General features: G+C 41.6%; 1 protein-coding gene across 6 annotated transcripts in view; it reads left to right on the top strand.

The window, feature by feature from the left end:
* Positions 1-149: 149 nt before the first annotated feature.
* Positions 150-17,151, top strand: part of ARHGEF11 (Rho guanine nucleotide exchange factor (GEF) 11) — a 111,470-nt gene continuing 94,468 nt past the window's right edge. For 4 of the 6 annotated variants that reach the window (XM_008570198.1, XM_008570206.1, XM_008570222.1 and 1 more), the window contains exon 1: positions 1,107-1,364. In XM_008570198.1, coding sequence (XP_008568420.1) covers positions 1,333-1,364 — 32 coding nt within the window. In that variant the 5' untranslated portion in view covers positions 1,107-1,332. Of the gene's footprint in view, positions 1,365-17,151 lie in introns of all 6 variants that reach the window. The other 2 variants (XM_008570214.1, XM_008570230.1) reach the window with 1 other exon arrangement.

Raw genomic sequence — 17,151 nt, forward strand, 5'->3', positions numbered from 1 at the left:
GGGGCGAGCGGGGCGAGCCCGGACGGGAGCCGGAGGCCCGGCCGGCGTCCTGCGCGAGGCACGGTGGGCTCCTGCCTGTGAGCTTAGGCAGGGGCGGAAAGGGAAGAAAAAGAGAGGCCGAGAGGAGCGAGGCGATCGGATTTTCGAGGAGGCTGGTGTGGAGGAAAAACCCACCCCGAACTCAGATCCACAATAATAAGCCAAAGGAATAATAATAAGGAGCAGTTTTTTCTGGCCGGGCGAGAGAGAGAGAAGGGGAACGGGAGGAAGCGAAATCTCCGTTTCATGGAGGCTGAGGCAAGAGAGGTTTTCGGAGCCTGGATGTGGAGGAGCAAAACAGGAGAACTAACTCAGGAAATTGTCTTTCAGAAAAAGGCCGAACGCAGGCTGGGTCTGAGAAACAGGCTGGGGTAGGCGGAGGAACCTGCAAGTTTAAAGGAAAAAGAAAAGGAGAGAATATTTTTCAGAGATTCTCTCAGGTTTATGGTTATTGCTACCATTTTAGGGGTAAAAAAAAGCATTGCATTTCAGGTGTTCTTTGAATTTTTTTCTTTTTTTCTTTTTTTTTTTTTTTTGTGCCATTGGCTCATTTAAGAGTTTCCAAAATCTTTAATGTAAAAGCTTTTTCTTTCCTTTTTTTTCTTTTTAAGGAAACCCATTTTGGTTCCCAGCATTGCACTGGGCTTGGGAGTGCTGTTGTGTCCATACATATTGTATGATTTTATTTATTTTATTGTGCAAATCAGCTGGAAGATTTTTTCCAAGTGCCATTTCGGATTTATTCATCCCTTTTTTTTTTTTTTTTTTTTTTCTTCTCTCAAATATATCTGCTGTTGTCATTTTAAGCATTGGAGACCAGAAAATTATTTTCCCCCCCTTTGGAGGTAGAGGCTGTCTTGCTAACAGAAGGACAGCTGGGAAAACTGTATTTAAAGGATGGGTTTTATCTGTATTTTGCAGTTAAGACTGATATTTTGAAAGCACATTCTTTCTGTGATTCATTTTTTAGCTCATAGCGCTAACCTTGAAGAGATTTGTGGTTGGGTTTTGGTTTCTCAGAAGGTCATAGTTTTTCCTCTCTTCCTTTCTTTCTTTTTTTTTTTTTTTTTTAAGAGTGGGGAGGGGAAAAGGGACTAAGAAAGAAGACCATGTTTACTGGTAGAAGTAGAATGGAGCTTCAGTTACCAGGGTCCTGAGAGCTGGAGGAAAAAGGATTCAATCTTCAAGTTGCTAGGCCCTCCTGTTAACCCTTCTTAAAAACTGCAAGTGATTCAATCCTGATCAAGACACCAAAGCTACAGGATTCTGGAACCGTGGAGATACCAAGAAACCATGAGTGTAAGGTTACCCCAGAGTATAGACAGGTAGGTTTGCTAATAATTTGGCTTTTCAATTATTAGGAGGAGGAAAGGGTTACATTTTGATAAAAGGTTGCAAAAAAAGGGTATGTGGAAATTGGGGTAGGAGCATTGGTCTCTGGGGACTGTGGGCATATGTGTTTATGTTCTCTGTGTGTGTGTCCGTGTTCAAAATATACCTCCTGATTCAGTGTCTTTTTAATATAAGCAATAAACAGTGAGGCAAGCAGGGCAAGGAAGGGGAAATGCTTCCAATGGCTTTTGACTTTTGCCAGGCTAGAGGCTGAATTGAGGTCCCCAACTTGCCAGCCTTGGAAGGGAGGCTCAAGCCTGGTCATGTGAGAGGTGTATTGGGACTAGCTTTAGGTGTTGGACCTGCTGGGGGAAGGGGCCTGGTAGGGGTGTGGGCCTTCACCAGGCTGGTTGTTATGGAATGGTGGGGCTTAGTGATACAATGGATCCCATTTCTAGAATGAGGGGGATGTTCTTGGCCTGAATGATGGGACAGAAGCACCCTTTGCACCCATATAGGTCTGGATTTTTACCAGTGGCTGATACTGCCCCAAAATGCATAGGTTACATTTAGAATTTACTCCTCTCCAAACTTAGAGTTTAAATTGAGACTTGCCAACCAGCTGATGCGCTAAGTTTAATCTTCCAAGCTGTTCTCAATAAGCTTGACTCTGCAAAATGGGCCTTTCCTCTCCCCTAGAGCCGGAAGGACTTGTTTTGGGCTCCTTGGCCCGGTGGGCCAAGGCACTAACTCTCAGTCTGAGCACATGATGCCCCTCCCCCCAAGAGTCTGCCCAGCCTTCCCTATCACTGGTAACATTACATTGTGGCTGTAATTCTTCCCTCCAAAGGCTTGGTACAACTTTATAAGGTGTTTGCCTTTTCCCTCCCTCCTCTGCCCCTCCTCAACCCTTCCCACCTTGAGAATCTTGAGGGGGTTATGTTTTCTGGGTGCTGCACACGTCCTAACTAGATAGATGGATGGTTGAAGGGCTGAACAAGCAAATGAAAGGTCTGGGCCTGGAAAAAATATTGGAGATATAGGGAAGAATATTTGCAAGGGAGCAATTGCCCTCTCTGTGTCCATTTAACCTTCAGTTATCCATGCTAATAATAATTTGCTTTTGGCTGTGGAATGTGGCCTAAAATGCATATAATCTCTCTCTCCCAAACACTAATCTCTGTATTGCCTCAGAGTCTCGTTTAGATTAGTTCAGCAGTCCCCAGACAGGGAACTGACTTGGCAGTGGAGAAGAGGAGGCAAACAACCGCAAAGCCTGTATGGTTGGATTGAATCTCCCTTCCTCTTTGTGTTGGCCTCTCTGTATTTTGACCATTGGAAAGGAAGAACTGAGGCATGTCAAGGCAAGGGGTTGAAATGGTTGACATGTTTGCCCTTCTTCGCTTTTCATCCTCTTGGAGTGTGGGAATTAGTGCACTTGCCTTTTTAAGAGGATGTGAATTCAGGTATGTAGGAAGATGGAAACACAGGTCTTGGAGGGTGCAAGAAGGAGGATGCAATGAGGATTTGTGGATTGATGTGAGATGCTCCTCTGGGAGTATGGAAATCCTCACAAACATAAATCATAGGATTTGTATAGCATGTTACAGTTTCCTAAATACTTTTGTAAAACACATCTCATTTGAACTTCACAAGGTTTCTGTGAGGTAGACAAATCAGAGGTTATTATAACCATTTTACAGAAGGGAAACTGAGCCTCAGAGAGGATACCTGGCTTGACTAGTGGCAGAATCTGGACTAAACACAGGTATTCTGAGTCTGAATCTGTGGCTTTTTTGGGTTTGTGTATCAGTCCTGTAGAATGTTTGGGACACCATTTTATTTTATGTCTTTGGCAGTAGGATAAGATGTTCTTCAGCAGTCAAGTACAAGTTCCCTTGTACTTTTCTGTTTAACAATCGTGGGGTTCATACCTATAATTTCTATAGTTAAAGTACCATTTTCTCCTGTGGGATAATGCAGCTTTGCAGGGTGAGGGCATTCCTTGCCTCCACCCCTGCCTGATTCTCTTCCCCATTAAGAGGGTCAGTTCTAGGACCCAGGTCCCCTTCTAGATACCTGCAGTTAGCTGCACTGGAATTTGCCCCTTAGCTGTAGGCTCATTCTGTTGGATCTTTTGATGTCCATACTGGAGGGATTGAGTGGAAGGAAATGCTGCAGATTATGGGGTCATGGATTCTCTCTTAGTTTATCAGTTTGCTATGTAGAGAGTGTAGTGTAAGGTGTTATAAGAATATTCTAGAAAAGTAAAGTATACAGTTTTTGCTCACAAAGAGCATGCAGTCTAATCGGGGAACTAGGAAACATATAAGACTACAAAAGACCATATAAAAGCAACGCTAGACTGTAATCTCCATGAAAGCAGAGACTGTGTTTGGTTTGCTTGTGTTGTGTCCTGCATTTCTAGCTTACTGCTTTGCATGTGGTTAAGTGCTGAAGAACTATTTGACAAATGAATGTTGAAAGGAATGTATCAGCAAGTATAAATACTTCCACTTCAGGTTGTTTCAACATCCATGTGTTAATTTAAAATGTAATCAAAATAAAATCAATTAGAGAAGGTTTCTAGGTGATGTGTGTTTTCTAGAAGATAAGCAACATGATGGAGGACCATGCATTTAGAGAGAGATTGTGGCTTAAAGTAAGAAGACTTTGGTATGTTTATTTGGCATTCTTTTACTCCCTTTACCTCCCTGTTGGGGAGTGACTCCTGGGTCAAGAGAAAGCATAAAGTATTTGCAACTAATCTTTATCTATTAGTGTTAATCGCTTGTTACTGAAAGACAGGCTAAAGTGTGGCTGTTCGTGTCCTTTTCAGTTTTTCTCCATTGACAACTTATTGCCCATTAATATATATTATATTCAAGAGTTTCTAAAAAATGTGTTTAATATTGCAAACAGAGATAATGATATGGAATTATTTTTATAGGCGTGATAATGAGTTTTGCTAAACCATCTGCATTCATTTGCCTAGTTCCTCATAACAAATGTCTTTGAGGTGGCCAGATGGGTTAGGAGTTTGCATCCATGAAACAGATTTTCTCTGTACAAAGTTCAGTCAGATGAGGACCAAACCAGACAAGGAAGTACTACATTTAAGCCGATAGTCCTTGGTTTGAGCCCTCGCTTTCCCCTTAACTATGTGACCTTCGGCAAGTCACACACCTCCTTTAGCTTCCTCATGTGTAAAGCAGTAGTAGCATGTTTATGTAAAGTACTTTCCAGTTCACAAGCATTTTTACATAGTGTGCCATTTGAGGATTATAATGTTTATTGCCTCTCTCTCACAGGGCTGTTGAAAGGAGCAAATCAAACGAGATAATATATTGCAAATTGCTTCCTAAACTGTAAAACTCTATATAAATTTTTAGATGGTAAACTCATGGATTTGATTTAGTTCATATACTACTTTGTGAGCTAAGTAGCCTAAAACAAATTAAGGGTGACTGAAAGATCTTTCCATTGTTTTGAAGAATTCAAACAAGAGTGAAAGGCTTTGTTGTTGCATAAGTGCATGAAGTAGGAAGAAGGAATACTTTTCCAATGGCCAGGGTTGAGTGATGATATGTGAGAAGAAGGTTATTGAATCTCCTTCTGAGGAATTTTGATGAATGAGAGAGACTTCATCTACCTTGGCTCACTTAGATGTCTTTCATTGATGGGGATAGAAAGGATTCGTTTTGTGATCTCTGGCTGTTCCTTGTCTTAGAAGCATATGACTTTCCTAATTCAAAGTAAATCCAGACCCAGCAACTGTTCCCTATCAGGGATCTCTGACTCCTGGTCGTTATGGTGCCCTCGGACCAAGAAATCCGCAGGCATTTAGCTGAGCTTCTACCTAGTTTAGAAGGCTGGCCTCCCAAAATGGTGACAGGGATCCAGAGCTACAAATCGTAAAGTTCCCTGAAATGCCGAGTCTTTTCCAGAATGTACCCTCATTCCCATCTAGGGATGAGAAATGAGAGATGGCAGTGGATTTGCAGAGTAACCATTTGGCAATTAGTCGCCATTATAAGCAGGAGCAGGCTAAGCTTAACTTCACATACTCAAAAACATTTCCAAAAGAGCACTCTTTGGTTAATAAATTTATTTAGCTTTTTTCATAGTCAAGGTACTGTCAGAGCCTCTGTCCTCCCATTTAGGAGACGAAACAAAAAATATGAAAAATGATAATGTGAGTTCATCAAAAATAACGATTTTTGAAGGACATGTAGCTAGTCCCCAAATTAGTATAAAGACAAAGGAATTCTAGAAGCTCACAACTTCTATAGAATAGAATTTAGAAACTCTAGAGTTTGGATAGTGTTCCTTACTGCTTTAAAGGTCTGGGATTCTGATATATGTGAAAAGGCTTTGTTAATCATAAAGTTCTATAAAACATAAGAGTTATTTTAATCTACATTGACTGAATCTGCTTCACATCATTACCATATTGAGAAAAGACCCAAGCATAGACCTGCTAGTAGCATCCAGGGTCACTCTTTTGCCCATGTTGTAAGCAAGACTAAAGAAGTTGCTGATTCTGTGGTCTCAAATATAAGAGTTATTTTAATCTACATTGACTGAATCTGCTTCACATCTTTACCATATTGAGAAAAGACCCAAGCATAGACCTGCTAGTAGCATCCAAGGTCACTCTTTTGCCCATGTTGTAAGCAAGACTAAAGAAGTTGCTGATTCTGTGGTCTCAAAAAAAAAAAAAAAAAAAAAAATCATGACTTCGTTAAGGACTTTCACTCCTGTGAAAGGAGGCTTGGAGTTCTGAGGGAAGAGCACAGGCATCTGAGTTAACGGGGCCAGCTTTGCAACCAACTAGGTGAGTGACATTGGAACAGTGCTTACCTACTCTAGACTTCAGTTTTCTTATCTGGAAAAATGAGCAAATTAGGCTAGCCAAACCCTAAGATTGGATTCCTTCTAGTTATTACCTTCTTTGGGTCTCTAGAAACAGAATGCTTTGGGTTCTTTCTTCAGTGAGCCAGGACTTTTTTTCAAGAATCATTATCCCACCTTCCTGAAAACCAGTGAAAATGAAAGTTCCACAAGAGAACAGAACGGAACTGCCTGATGAAATGGGAGAGGAAAATGGAAGTATAGGGATGTGGAAACTTGGGGAGGAACTGGGAAATATGTGGTCTTTAATAGACTTGGAGTAGGATTTTGAAGAAGTTTTTTTAAGATCTGGAAGGACACCCTTAAAGCAGTTGGACATATTTGAGGGAAAAATCACAGAAGTATTGTAGGACCTTAAGGGATCACCTTGCCTTTCCTTTTGACTCCAAATAGAGTGTCTCTTGAGCTACTAAACGTAGGTCAAGGGTTTCTCCCATTTTCAGTGATCTCTGTGGAAAGTGGTTTCATAAGTTCAACTATTATAAATTCTCTTGGATACCAAACTTTCCTTTGCTATAATTTAAAACCATTTTATTGTCTTTTAATTCTGATTTCTGTATATGCCCTAAAGTCACTAGTTTCCCTCTATCATTTTTGTTGACTTATTTAAGATTTCCCCCCTCATTCTAAAGAACAGTGAACTAAGACATGAATATGTCTTTGAAAAGCTAGAGTGAAGTAATTTCAGAATCTTGAATTCCAGCCCTTGCTCCTTTCTCCTCAGTATTTGGGAGCAGCTACTACGAAATGGTGTGATGGGATCTGTAGTCACCAGTCATGGCCTGTTCTCAAATCACCTGGAGAACCAATCTAGCAGCCTTCCAAGTGACCTATGATCTTTGGCACTTGGCAGCCAATTGGTTGGATTGCAAATATTTATCAAATGGCTCCTTGCTCAGCTCAGTTCTTGGTGTTCTGGTAGATAATATTCAAGAATGTGGAACTTACATTCTTGTTGGGAAATGTTATAAATGAAACACAAAACAATAAAAAGATAATTCAAAATTCAGCATAATTGCTGAATCTTTATGTACATAAAAGGTACTTTTAGGGAAGAGTTTATGTACACCAAAAAGGTACATTTAGGAGGGTTGATGCTAATGAGAATAGCCAGTGGGAGGGTAGTTAGAAATTATTTAAGTGGAAAAAAGAGAGGAAGTCATTTCAGACAAAGGGGGAAAAACCACAACATAAGCAAAGGTTCTGGGGTAGAACCAAGCGTGATGAGGTCTCACAGTGTAAGATTGTGTCGGTCTTTGACGAGCAGAGAGAAATTAGGTTGACAGGTGGGGGTGGGATGGGGATAAAGGTATTTAAACTTTATGTGGTAGGCGGAAGGGAGTCAGTGAAGGTTTATGTATTACATGGTAATAAAAATAGTGTTTAAAGAGAGAATTGTGATATTGATATGTAGATTGAAAGAGAGCTTGGGGTGAGGAAGGAAGGAGTTTTTGTAGCAATCTCTGCAAAAGATAATGAGTATTTGAATCAGAGTGGTTATGGTGGAGACAAACAGGAGAGGCAGGATTCAAAAAACATTTTGGAAGGAGAATCAACAAGATACGTTAGGGCTGAATCAAATTTGGTTCCCGAGTTTTTGAGACTGGTCAACTAGGAGAAAGGGTAGTGCTATTGATGGAAAGACAAGGACCTTCACATTAAAAGTCATTTTGTCTCTCATCGGTACCCACCAATTCACTGAATGCAGCATATTGGATGATACTTATCTTGCAAAGACCCTTAGGTTAGGTCATCTCTACCAGTTTTAGAGTTCTTCAGTGCAGCCTTCTAGAGAGAGGGAAGAAGGGGAGTCAGTTCTGAGAGGTCCCTTAGGAAATTAGGTCATGATTTGAGGAGATTAGCATATATTTGATGGATCCTGATTAATCAGTCATACACCATTCCCACGTAGCAGACCAAACTCCAGGCCTAGAGAGCTATCTATCTAGAAACCATCCTAGTAGCATATTATTATAGAGAATATTGGACTTTAAATGAGACGATCATTGTATGAGCCCCAGCTCAGCCACTAAGGAGATGTGCAATCAGAATGATTCGTGTGAAAGCATTTTGTGACTTCTGTAGTGCCAAACATATGGTGAGTGTTGTTAAGGTATTTGGTTTGGTAAGGACCCCAGATTGGCCTGAACTCTCCTCAGTTGCCACTAGAGGATCCACGCTTGCGTTACCCTCAGTCCTATGCTGATTCTCAACTAAGGACTGACAGGCATGGCTATGAGAACATATTGAACAGAGGACAGGAGTTAAAAATCAGGTGCCTAAGATCTCATACTAAGGCAGAATTTTCGTTGTTAGAAACCCACAATGTCTTTCCTTTCTAGCCCAAGCTCCCCAGCTTGGGATTCATGATTTCTTTCTTCAATTCAGCTTCATCTCACTAATTATAGATCTTATCACTGTACCTGCCACCCTGCTTCAGGGAGACTAGTCTGTTTCCTGGGCCCACATCACTCTTTCCACACCTTTATATCAGTGTTCTCTGTCTCCTCCCAACTCCATTAGTCTTATTTCCTTCAAGGAAACCTTTTCTGGTTAACACCATCAGACCCTACACATTTATATTATTCAACACTCCTTTTGCACATACATATAGTAATTTGACTCTATTATCTTTTGTTTGTATAAAGTAATTTATATAAAAGTTCTAGCAGAATACTTAGCACATGGTAAACTAGTATAAATGTTGGTTCTATTCCATTCTTTGCATGCTTTATGTTGGTTACTATGTCTTATCCTGTTACTCAGAGTTCAAGAGCAGTGTCTCTTCATTTTTCTGGGTTGTCTTTTAGTGCCTAGTTTAGTTCACTTTACACAAGATATACTCCTTACCTGCTGTTTCCTCACTCTTGTTTGCTCATTCTTGACATTGCTAATTTCCTTCATGCCTAGCCAAGGGATTTCAAGAAAATAACTCGAAACGCTGCTGCCAGGAACAGAGACCAAGAATTCCCCTTGTTCTTACTGGGTGCTAGGTCTTGGGTACTTGTTATTTCTTCTAGGGACAGAGCAGCCTTGTTGGGGTTGCTTGCCTTCAGCCTTTCAAAATTCTGGGGATTTCCTCATTGGCGGCTTAGTTTCCAGGCTGCCTTTCCCTGCAGGGGTCTGACGGGCACAGGGCCCACCCTGCTATTGTCCTGCCTGCCCCAGGCTGGCCCCATTCATTTCCCAGAGCAGGGCCCTCAGAAGCTTCCTTCTAAGATACTGCTGTGCAGAGAAAGGCCACCGTTGTTCTGGGGGGAGGTGGCTGGAGAGAGTGTAGTAAATAGCTGTGTGAATGAGACCTTGTGTAAGGCTAGAACTGCAGACCCTCTTCTCCTCAGAGCTCTAGGGACAGGGGAAAAAAAACACTAGGGTTTCAGTGTCTTCACAGGAACAAGGTTTGAGGTTTAGGAACATTCATGCTGTCCCTCAAATAAGAAGGTTGGTCCATTGAACAGATATTCACATGCTGTGGTGCTAGACACTGGGGCTTCAACATGAATATGTTGCATACCCTGCCCTCAAGGAGCTTATGGTTATGTTGGGGGAGACAGAAGTAAGCAAGAACTGTTTGATGGCACCTGAACTTACTCCTGTAATATCAGTTGAAGCACGTGGGAGGGATATCTAAAGAAGGTTTCCTGGAGGAAGGGACTTTTAAATTGAGACCAAAAACTGAGAGCCAGGCTGGAGAGAGGAAAAGTCAGGAACAGTATGTACAGAAACCTGAATGCAAGAAAGAGCATGGTGTTCTAGGTATTGAAATTAGCTGTTATCTATAGTGACACAATGAATTGAATGAAAACTGGAGAATAGGAGAATAGTAGGAGCCAGGGCCTAAGGACCATGTAGTGCTCTGTTAGGGGTTTTGGACTTTATCTCAAGGATAATGGAAGTACCATTGTGAGATTTTTAAGTAGGAGGTGCCATTATCAGATACACTTTTGCAAAAACAAAATCACCTTGGCTACAGTGTGTACATTGTATTGAAGGAATGAAAGAGTAGAGAGAGGAGACCATTGTAACCTGGGCAAGAGATGAGCATGGCCTCTACCACATAAGTGACATTGGAAATGGAGAAAAATAAGAGATTAGAGATTAGGTCGTTGATTATATGGGAGAGGGAGGCATGAAGGAGAGTGTAGGGCCAGAGTGACACCCTTATTCTTGGCTTGGTCTACTGGGCAGTACTCTTTAATGAGAAAAGGAACTCTAGAGGAAGAGCATGATTGAAGGAAGGAAGGGGATGGGTCAGCATCCCTTTTGGACATGTCGAGTTTGAAGTGCCTTGGGAGATCCAAGGGAAGATGTTCAGCAGGCAACTGGATACATGTCTGGAGGCTGGGAGAGTGTTCTGGGATAGAGAATCACATTGGCGGGTCATCAACATCTAGGCAGAGTGGTCAAAGCCTAAGACTCTCCAGAGACAGGGTACAGAGCGAGAAGAGGGCCTTGGACAGAACGCTGAGGGGCAGTACATTTAAATTTAAAGGTGAGGAAGAGGAGCCCACAGAAGAGACTGGCAGGGAGTGACAAAAACAGGAGCCAGGGCAGTGTGGAATCTCAGAGATGAAGGGAGGGAGTGGTCAACATTGGCAGATGCTCCCAAGAGGTCAAGGATGAAAAGGACAGAGAAATGTCTGCATTTAGTAACTCAAAGGATGTTCATGGCCTTGGAGAATGATTTCTGGGCAGTGGTGAGGGCAGGAGCCAGTTTGCAGTGGGTCAAAGTGAGAAGAGGTGAGGAAATAATGATAAATGACAATATAGTCAATTATTTTATGAAGTTTGGTCAGAAAGGAGGAAAAAATGTAGCTCCTGGTCCCTGTCAATAGGACTTTGAATTTATTTTTTCAAGGTAAGACTGTGTTACCCGGGCCAACCCCGTGGCTCACTCGGGAGAGTGCGGCACTGGGAGCACAGCGGCGCTCCCGCCTCGGGTTCAGATCCTATATAGGGATGGCCGGTGCGCTCACTGGCTGAGCGTGGTACGGATGACAACCAAGGCAAGGGTTGCGATCCCCTTACCGGTCACAAAAAAAAAAAAAAAAAAAAAAACAAAGACTGTGTTACCCTATGTCAAAGGTTCTCAATTGTTAGTATACATCAGAATCAGCTGGAGAGCTTGTTAAACTACAAATTGCTGGCCACACCCTTAAATTTCTGACCCAGTAAGTTTAGGTTGAGGTCAAGCCCTGAGAATTTGCATTTTTAACAACATCCCAGGTGATGCTGACACTGGCATTCCATACTTTGAGAGACACTGCCTTATGACATCTGTGCTCTCAATTAGCTCTTTTTATGTTCTTGTAACAGAACTTTTGTTGTTAACTGTCTGTTCCAAAACTTATATATCTGTGGTTGCACTCTGTTGTGAATTTCTTCAATTGGTTGTGAACACCTTGTGGGCAAAGGACTGGTCACTCTGTAACCTTAGTACCTAGTGCCTGCCATGCAGTACACATTCCATAAATATTGTTTAAATAAATCAAATTGAACCAGGTGAACTAACTAAAGTAGAATTTCTGAGCTTCTCATATGTGAAATCTTGCTTAGCACTTTTCTGTCTACCTCTGACACAGGGGTTAATAAATCCTACCTACTAGAGATCTTTAAGGATGGTGGGTTTATAAAATTTTTTGTAATTTCAAAATTAAAGCCCCCCCAAAAGAAAGTTAATCCTATAGAAATGTCAAAGCTTGGGCCGGCCCGGTGGCGCACTGGATAGTGCGCCGCTTGGGAAGCGCGGTGGCGCTCCCGCCCGAGGGTTCGGATCCCACATACGGACCGGTTCCCGCTCACTGGCTGAGCGAGGCGCGGGAGCAACGCCGAGGGTTGCGATCCCGTTGCCGGTCCCCGGTCCGGTACGGGGGCAACACTGAGGGTTGCGATCCGTTGCCGGACACGGAAAAAGACAAAAAGACAAAAAAAAAAAAAAAGAAATGTCAAAGCTTATAGTAAATGTCAAGATCAAATCTATATAATTTTAATAATTCAGTTTTGGATTAAGTGAGAGAATACATTTTCTAAAATGGTTCCCCAAACTGCTCCCTGGTTCTGAATTTTCCAGTGGGGAAAATCCTTGTAATGTCATTGATTCCTCTTAGAATATTGTCAGAGTTCTAAAAATGTGTTTTCTGTACTGAAAGAGCTTGTTTCTCTAGAATGTCCTTCTACAGCGTGGTTGGTTGTTCCTGCCTTGCAGCAACCCACACCAACACTGATGGCTACTTTGTTCAAGGGTTGGGAGAAGGGATCCCATGCTGTCGTGGGGTTCTATTCGAGGGCCTTTGTCACTTCCCTTGAAATTGAGTTCACATACTGAGGTTTCCAAGGATCCCCTGACCTTTAGTCTCGCCCTCTTCTCCCACTTTTCATTTTGTTCTGTGAATCAGTGGGTCATTTCTCATGATTTCCAGAAATCCCCCTAGGTTCTCCATACCAATGGCCTTGAGCCTGAGCTGTGGGTGTGGGTCAGGAGATAATGGTAGGTGCAGTATAAGGCCTGGCAATTCCTGTGCTAGCAGGTTTCCTAAACACCACTTGAGGCCTTTGGATCATTTAATGAAGCAATCAGAAACCCAAAAGAAGTCCGGGTTCTCTTAACCTAATCTAGGGCTAATAGCTGTACTCTTGTTTTAGCTTATGTAGAAACACTTCGTTTCACAAGTCCTAAACTTGAGGCCTGGTGGATTGAGAAAGGACTGGGCAAGCATGCAGGGAGAGACCACTCCCTTATTAAGATCCTACTACCCACTTGTTCCTCTGGAATATGGGAATTTTTTTATTCGTTCAACACATTTATTAAGTACATCTTAGATGTTAGGCAGTGTTCTGGAACTTAAACGTTCTGTTGGAGCAAGACAGATAACAAGTATATAACATTATTATTATGATGATGATCCAAACCATAAATGAATTTAGTTAAGACCTGGGTTCATAACTGCTGTGAGGGAGGCAGGAGGGGAGATAAGACAGGATTAAAGGAAAGATTAGAGTCCAGAGGAGAAGTCAGTTTTCAATGTAGTGGAGGATGGGACTGATGGGGAGAGGAGAATGGAAGACTTAGGACTGAGATAAGAGTGCAGTAATAATGGTGCTCCTTTGTATTTCTGAAGTACAATATGTAGTTGATAAAGTTGTTTTTGTCCATTATCTCATTGAGGCAATGCAAAGGTTTTCATTCTCATTTTATAGATGGGACTTGCCTATAGTGACTTGCCTAAGCTCAGGGAGGTTTTAGTGACTTACCTAAGGTCCATAAACTAGAAGTAATGGAGTTGGAATTAAAAAAAAAAAAAAAACCCAAAAACTGTTCCTACCAAGCCCTAGCCTAGTGCTGTTTCCATTTTCCTGTACCACTGGCAAGTCTTAGTGATGAAAATGTGTAAAGTGTCTTGTGAGGGAGCCAGACAATAGGTTTGCTTGATGGTAGTGAAAGGTGACCTCTAGGAAAAAGATAGGTAGATCGGGACTCAAGTCTCCTGAGTTCTTCTGTCTGTTTCCAATGAAATCTCCTTGCCTCTTAGGATCTGATATTTGTGTTCACTAACCAAGAACAAGATAACTCCCTCTCTTTGCCTCCTGGTTGGTTAACGATGGGGAAAGTGGCACTCTGGGGCCTGGTAGGTTTCAACGAGGTGGGAAATAAGTAAAGTCTCAGAAGTGATTCAACACTCTACCACTAAGCAGTGTGGCATCTTTAAGCTACTAGGGGGCCTTATATTCTGTACATTATGATACCTAGTACTGTGTAGTGAAGTTTTCTTGAAAAATGGGTACAATTTTTTTTTTTTTTTTTTTTTTTTTTTTGTGACCGGTAAGGGGATCGCAACCCTTGGTTTGGTGTCGTCTGCACCGCGCTCAGCCAGTGAGCGAACCAGCCATCCCTATATAGGATCCGAACCCACAGCCTCGGCGCTCCCAGCGCCGCACTCTCCTGAGGGAGCCACGGGGTCGGCCCTACAATTTTTTGGTTAACAGCTTTATTGAGAAACAATTCACCAGTTTAGAGTGACTTTTAGTATATTCATAGGGTTGTGCAACCATCATCACTGTCTAATTCCAGAACATTTTAATCACCCCAGAAAGAAACCTCAGGGCCATTAGCAGTCACTCCTCATTGCCTCCTTCTCCCAGACCCTGAAAACCACTAATCTTTCTGTCTGTATGGGTTTGCCTATTCTGGACATTTCATGTAGATGAAATCATATAATATGTGGCTTATTGTGTCTGGCTCCCTTCACTTGGCATGATATTTTTAAGATTCAACCATGTTGTAGCATGTATCAGTACTTCATTCTTTTTTTATGGTTGAATAATATTCCATTGTATAGCCATACCACCTTTTTTTTATCCATTCATTAGTTGATGGACGTTTGGGTTGTTTCCATTTTCTGTCTATTATGAATAATGCTACTATGAACATTTGTGTACAAGTTTTTGTGTGGACATATGTCTTTATTTCTCTTGGGGATATACCTAGGAGGGGAATTGCTGATCATATGGAAACTCTATGTTTAGCATTTTGAGAAACTGCCAGACTGTTTTCCAAAGAGATTGCACCAGTTTACATTCCCACCAGCAATCTATGAGGATCCAGTTTCTCCACATCTTCACCAGTATTTGTTTTTGTCTTTCTTTTTGGTTATAACCATCCTAGTGGGTGTGAAGTTGTATCCCACTGTGGTTTGATTTGTATTTCCTTAATGACTAAAGATGTTGAGCATCTTTTTGTGTGCTTGCTGGCTATTTGCATATCTTCTCTGGAGAAATGTCTATTTAGATCCTTTGCCCATTTTTATTTGGATTATTTGTGTTTTTATTGTTGAGGAATGGATACAGTTCTAAGCTACATCACTTAATCTCTCTGGCCTCAATTTCATCCATTGTAAAGTGGAAAGTTGGATTTGATATCTGAGATCCATTCAACTCTAATATTATTTAATTTGCGGAATCTTGGTCACTCCTTTAAAGTCCTACTCACCACCATGTTGCAGTACAGTCTAGTTTATAAGAATATGGCTTTTATGTTGAATCAACCTAGGTTTCCTGTTACTTAACCCTTCTAAACCTGTTTCTCCCTTTGGAAAAGGAGAAAAATAGTATTTCCATCACAATGTTCTTCTGAAGATTAAATAAAAATAATGCATATGAAGTGCTTTACAGAATCCCTCACATAGTTAAGAATTCAATAAATGTCAGCTATTATTACTATCTTATTACCTCATATCTTGTAGTCTTCATCTGGATGAGCCAGGTCCCCATCCCCTGGATATGACTTACCTGTCCTGATCTTGGAGCCTTTGCACAGATCAGTATTGTTCAAGTTATCCATTACCGGATAACCAACTTCTGCAAACAGGGGCTTAACATAATGCTAATCATTTATTTTGCTCATAATACTGGAAGTTGATCGGGCTGAGCTAAGTAGTTCTCAATATGTGTCTCTCGTGGAGTTGTAGTCAGATAAGGACAGGGTTGGGTTTCAAAGTCTTCTTCACTCTGGCACCTATGTTAGGAGGACTCAAACAGCTGAAGCTCCTCCAGCATCTCTCTTTCTCTCTGCCCTCCCCACCTCCCCCTTTCCTGAAATCTCCAGATTAACTTTCAGGGTAGCTGGATTTCTTACCAGGTGGCTGAAGGCTCCCAGAGCATGCATCCCAAGACTTTGCAGAGGTGATGTGTTAGCCTCGGGAGTCTGTTAGTTGAGGGAGTCAAAAAAGTCTGCCCAGGATTAAGGGAGGGGATATAGATTCCACCTCTTCGAGGGGAGTGGCAAGACTCTGGAAGAGCATCAGGGATGGGAAATATTATGGTTGTTTTTGGAAAATTCAGTTTGCCACAATTATTTAATTCCTTTATTGTTAATTTTTGTCCCTCCCCTCTGTCAAATGCCAATTCAAAACTAACTTAGTAAATTCTTACCTGATTAACTCTTCTTGATTTGCGTTTCTTCTTTTTCCTATATCTCTCACCACATAGGTCCCTGTTTTTATATAACATCTAATTATCTTTTCTTGTGCCTTTTTGTCTATAAGTACTCCCACAGTATATACAACTGGGCTTTGTATTCTTTATGTAGCATCAACCAGCTGCCTGATATAGTTTACTGAAATCTCCAATCAGGGTTTTTCCAATAACTTTAATCAGCTAATGTTCAAGTGTTAACTGGTTCTCTCTTGGTTAAAAGTTCTCACAATTTGTCATACTGTCTGACCCCTAACTCTAGTCAGTCCTGTACTTTAGGGAAGCCCAAGTTCTACACCCCTTTGTTCTCTCATGTGGTATTACATCCAGCCATAAAGGTTTATAGAAGAGTGGGTAGGGAGAGATCCATAATAATAATTAGCATTTATTCAGCACTTTACTGATTTTTGGAAAGTGCTTTAACAGGCATTCTGATATATAGCTCTTACAGTTATTATTCTCTTTATAGATGAGAAAACTGAAGCTCACAGGAGTTGAGACTTAAAATTACATAGTAGTGAACCTAATGCTCTGACTCTAGATCCTGAGCTTCCTCTCCTTGTTTGAGGAATGTGTCTGGTTTGGCTCCTGGTTTGGCACTCTTAATCACCCAGAGCTCCAAAGAACCCCGCGATACTCATCTCAGAAATTGCCTTTTACCTTCCAGTCTTTGTGGAAGGAACTCAACTCAGATGAAATCTCTTCTACATTTCTAGCCTCACCTTCCCTATGACAGTCATCTCGATGGTCTGGGACTTTGTTTTCCTCCCATGGTCTTGCCTCTGCTGATTTGATTATTTACACCAGAGATTGTGTTGCTTGGGAGCCCCGTGAGCTTAGTTACTTTGGAAAAGTGTATTCCCAGTAGGGGAAATTGTTTGTGGGGGGGGGGGGGGG

Source organism: Galeopterus variegatus, unplaced genomic scaffold, assembly GCF_000696425.1.
Source record: "Galeopterus variegatus unplaced genomic scaffold, G_variegatus-3.0.2 Scaffold33, whole genome shotgun sequence".
Classification (NCBI taxonomy): Eukaryota; Metazoa; Chordata; class Mammalia; order Dermoptera; family Cynocephalidae; genus Galeopterus; species Galeopterus variegatus.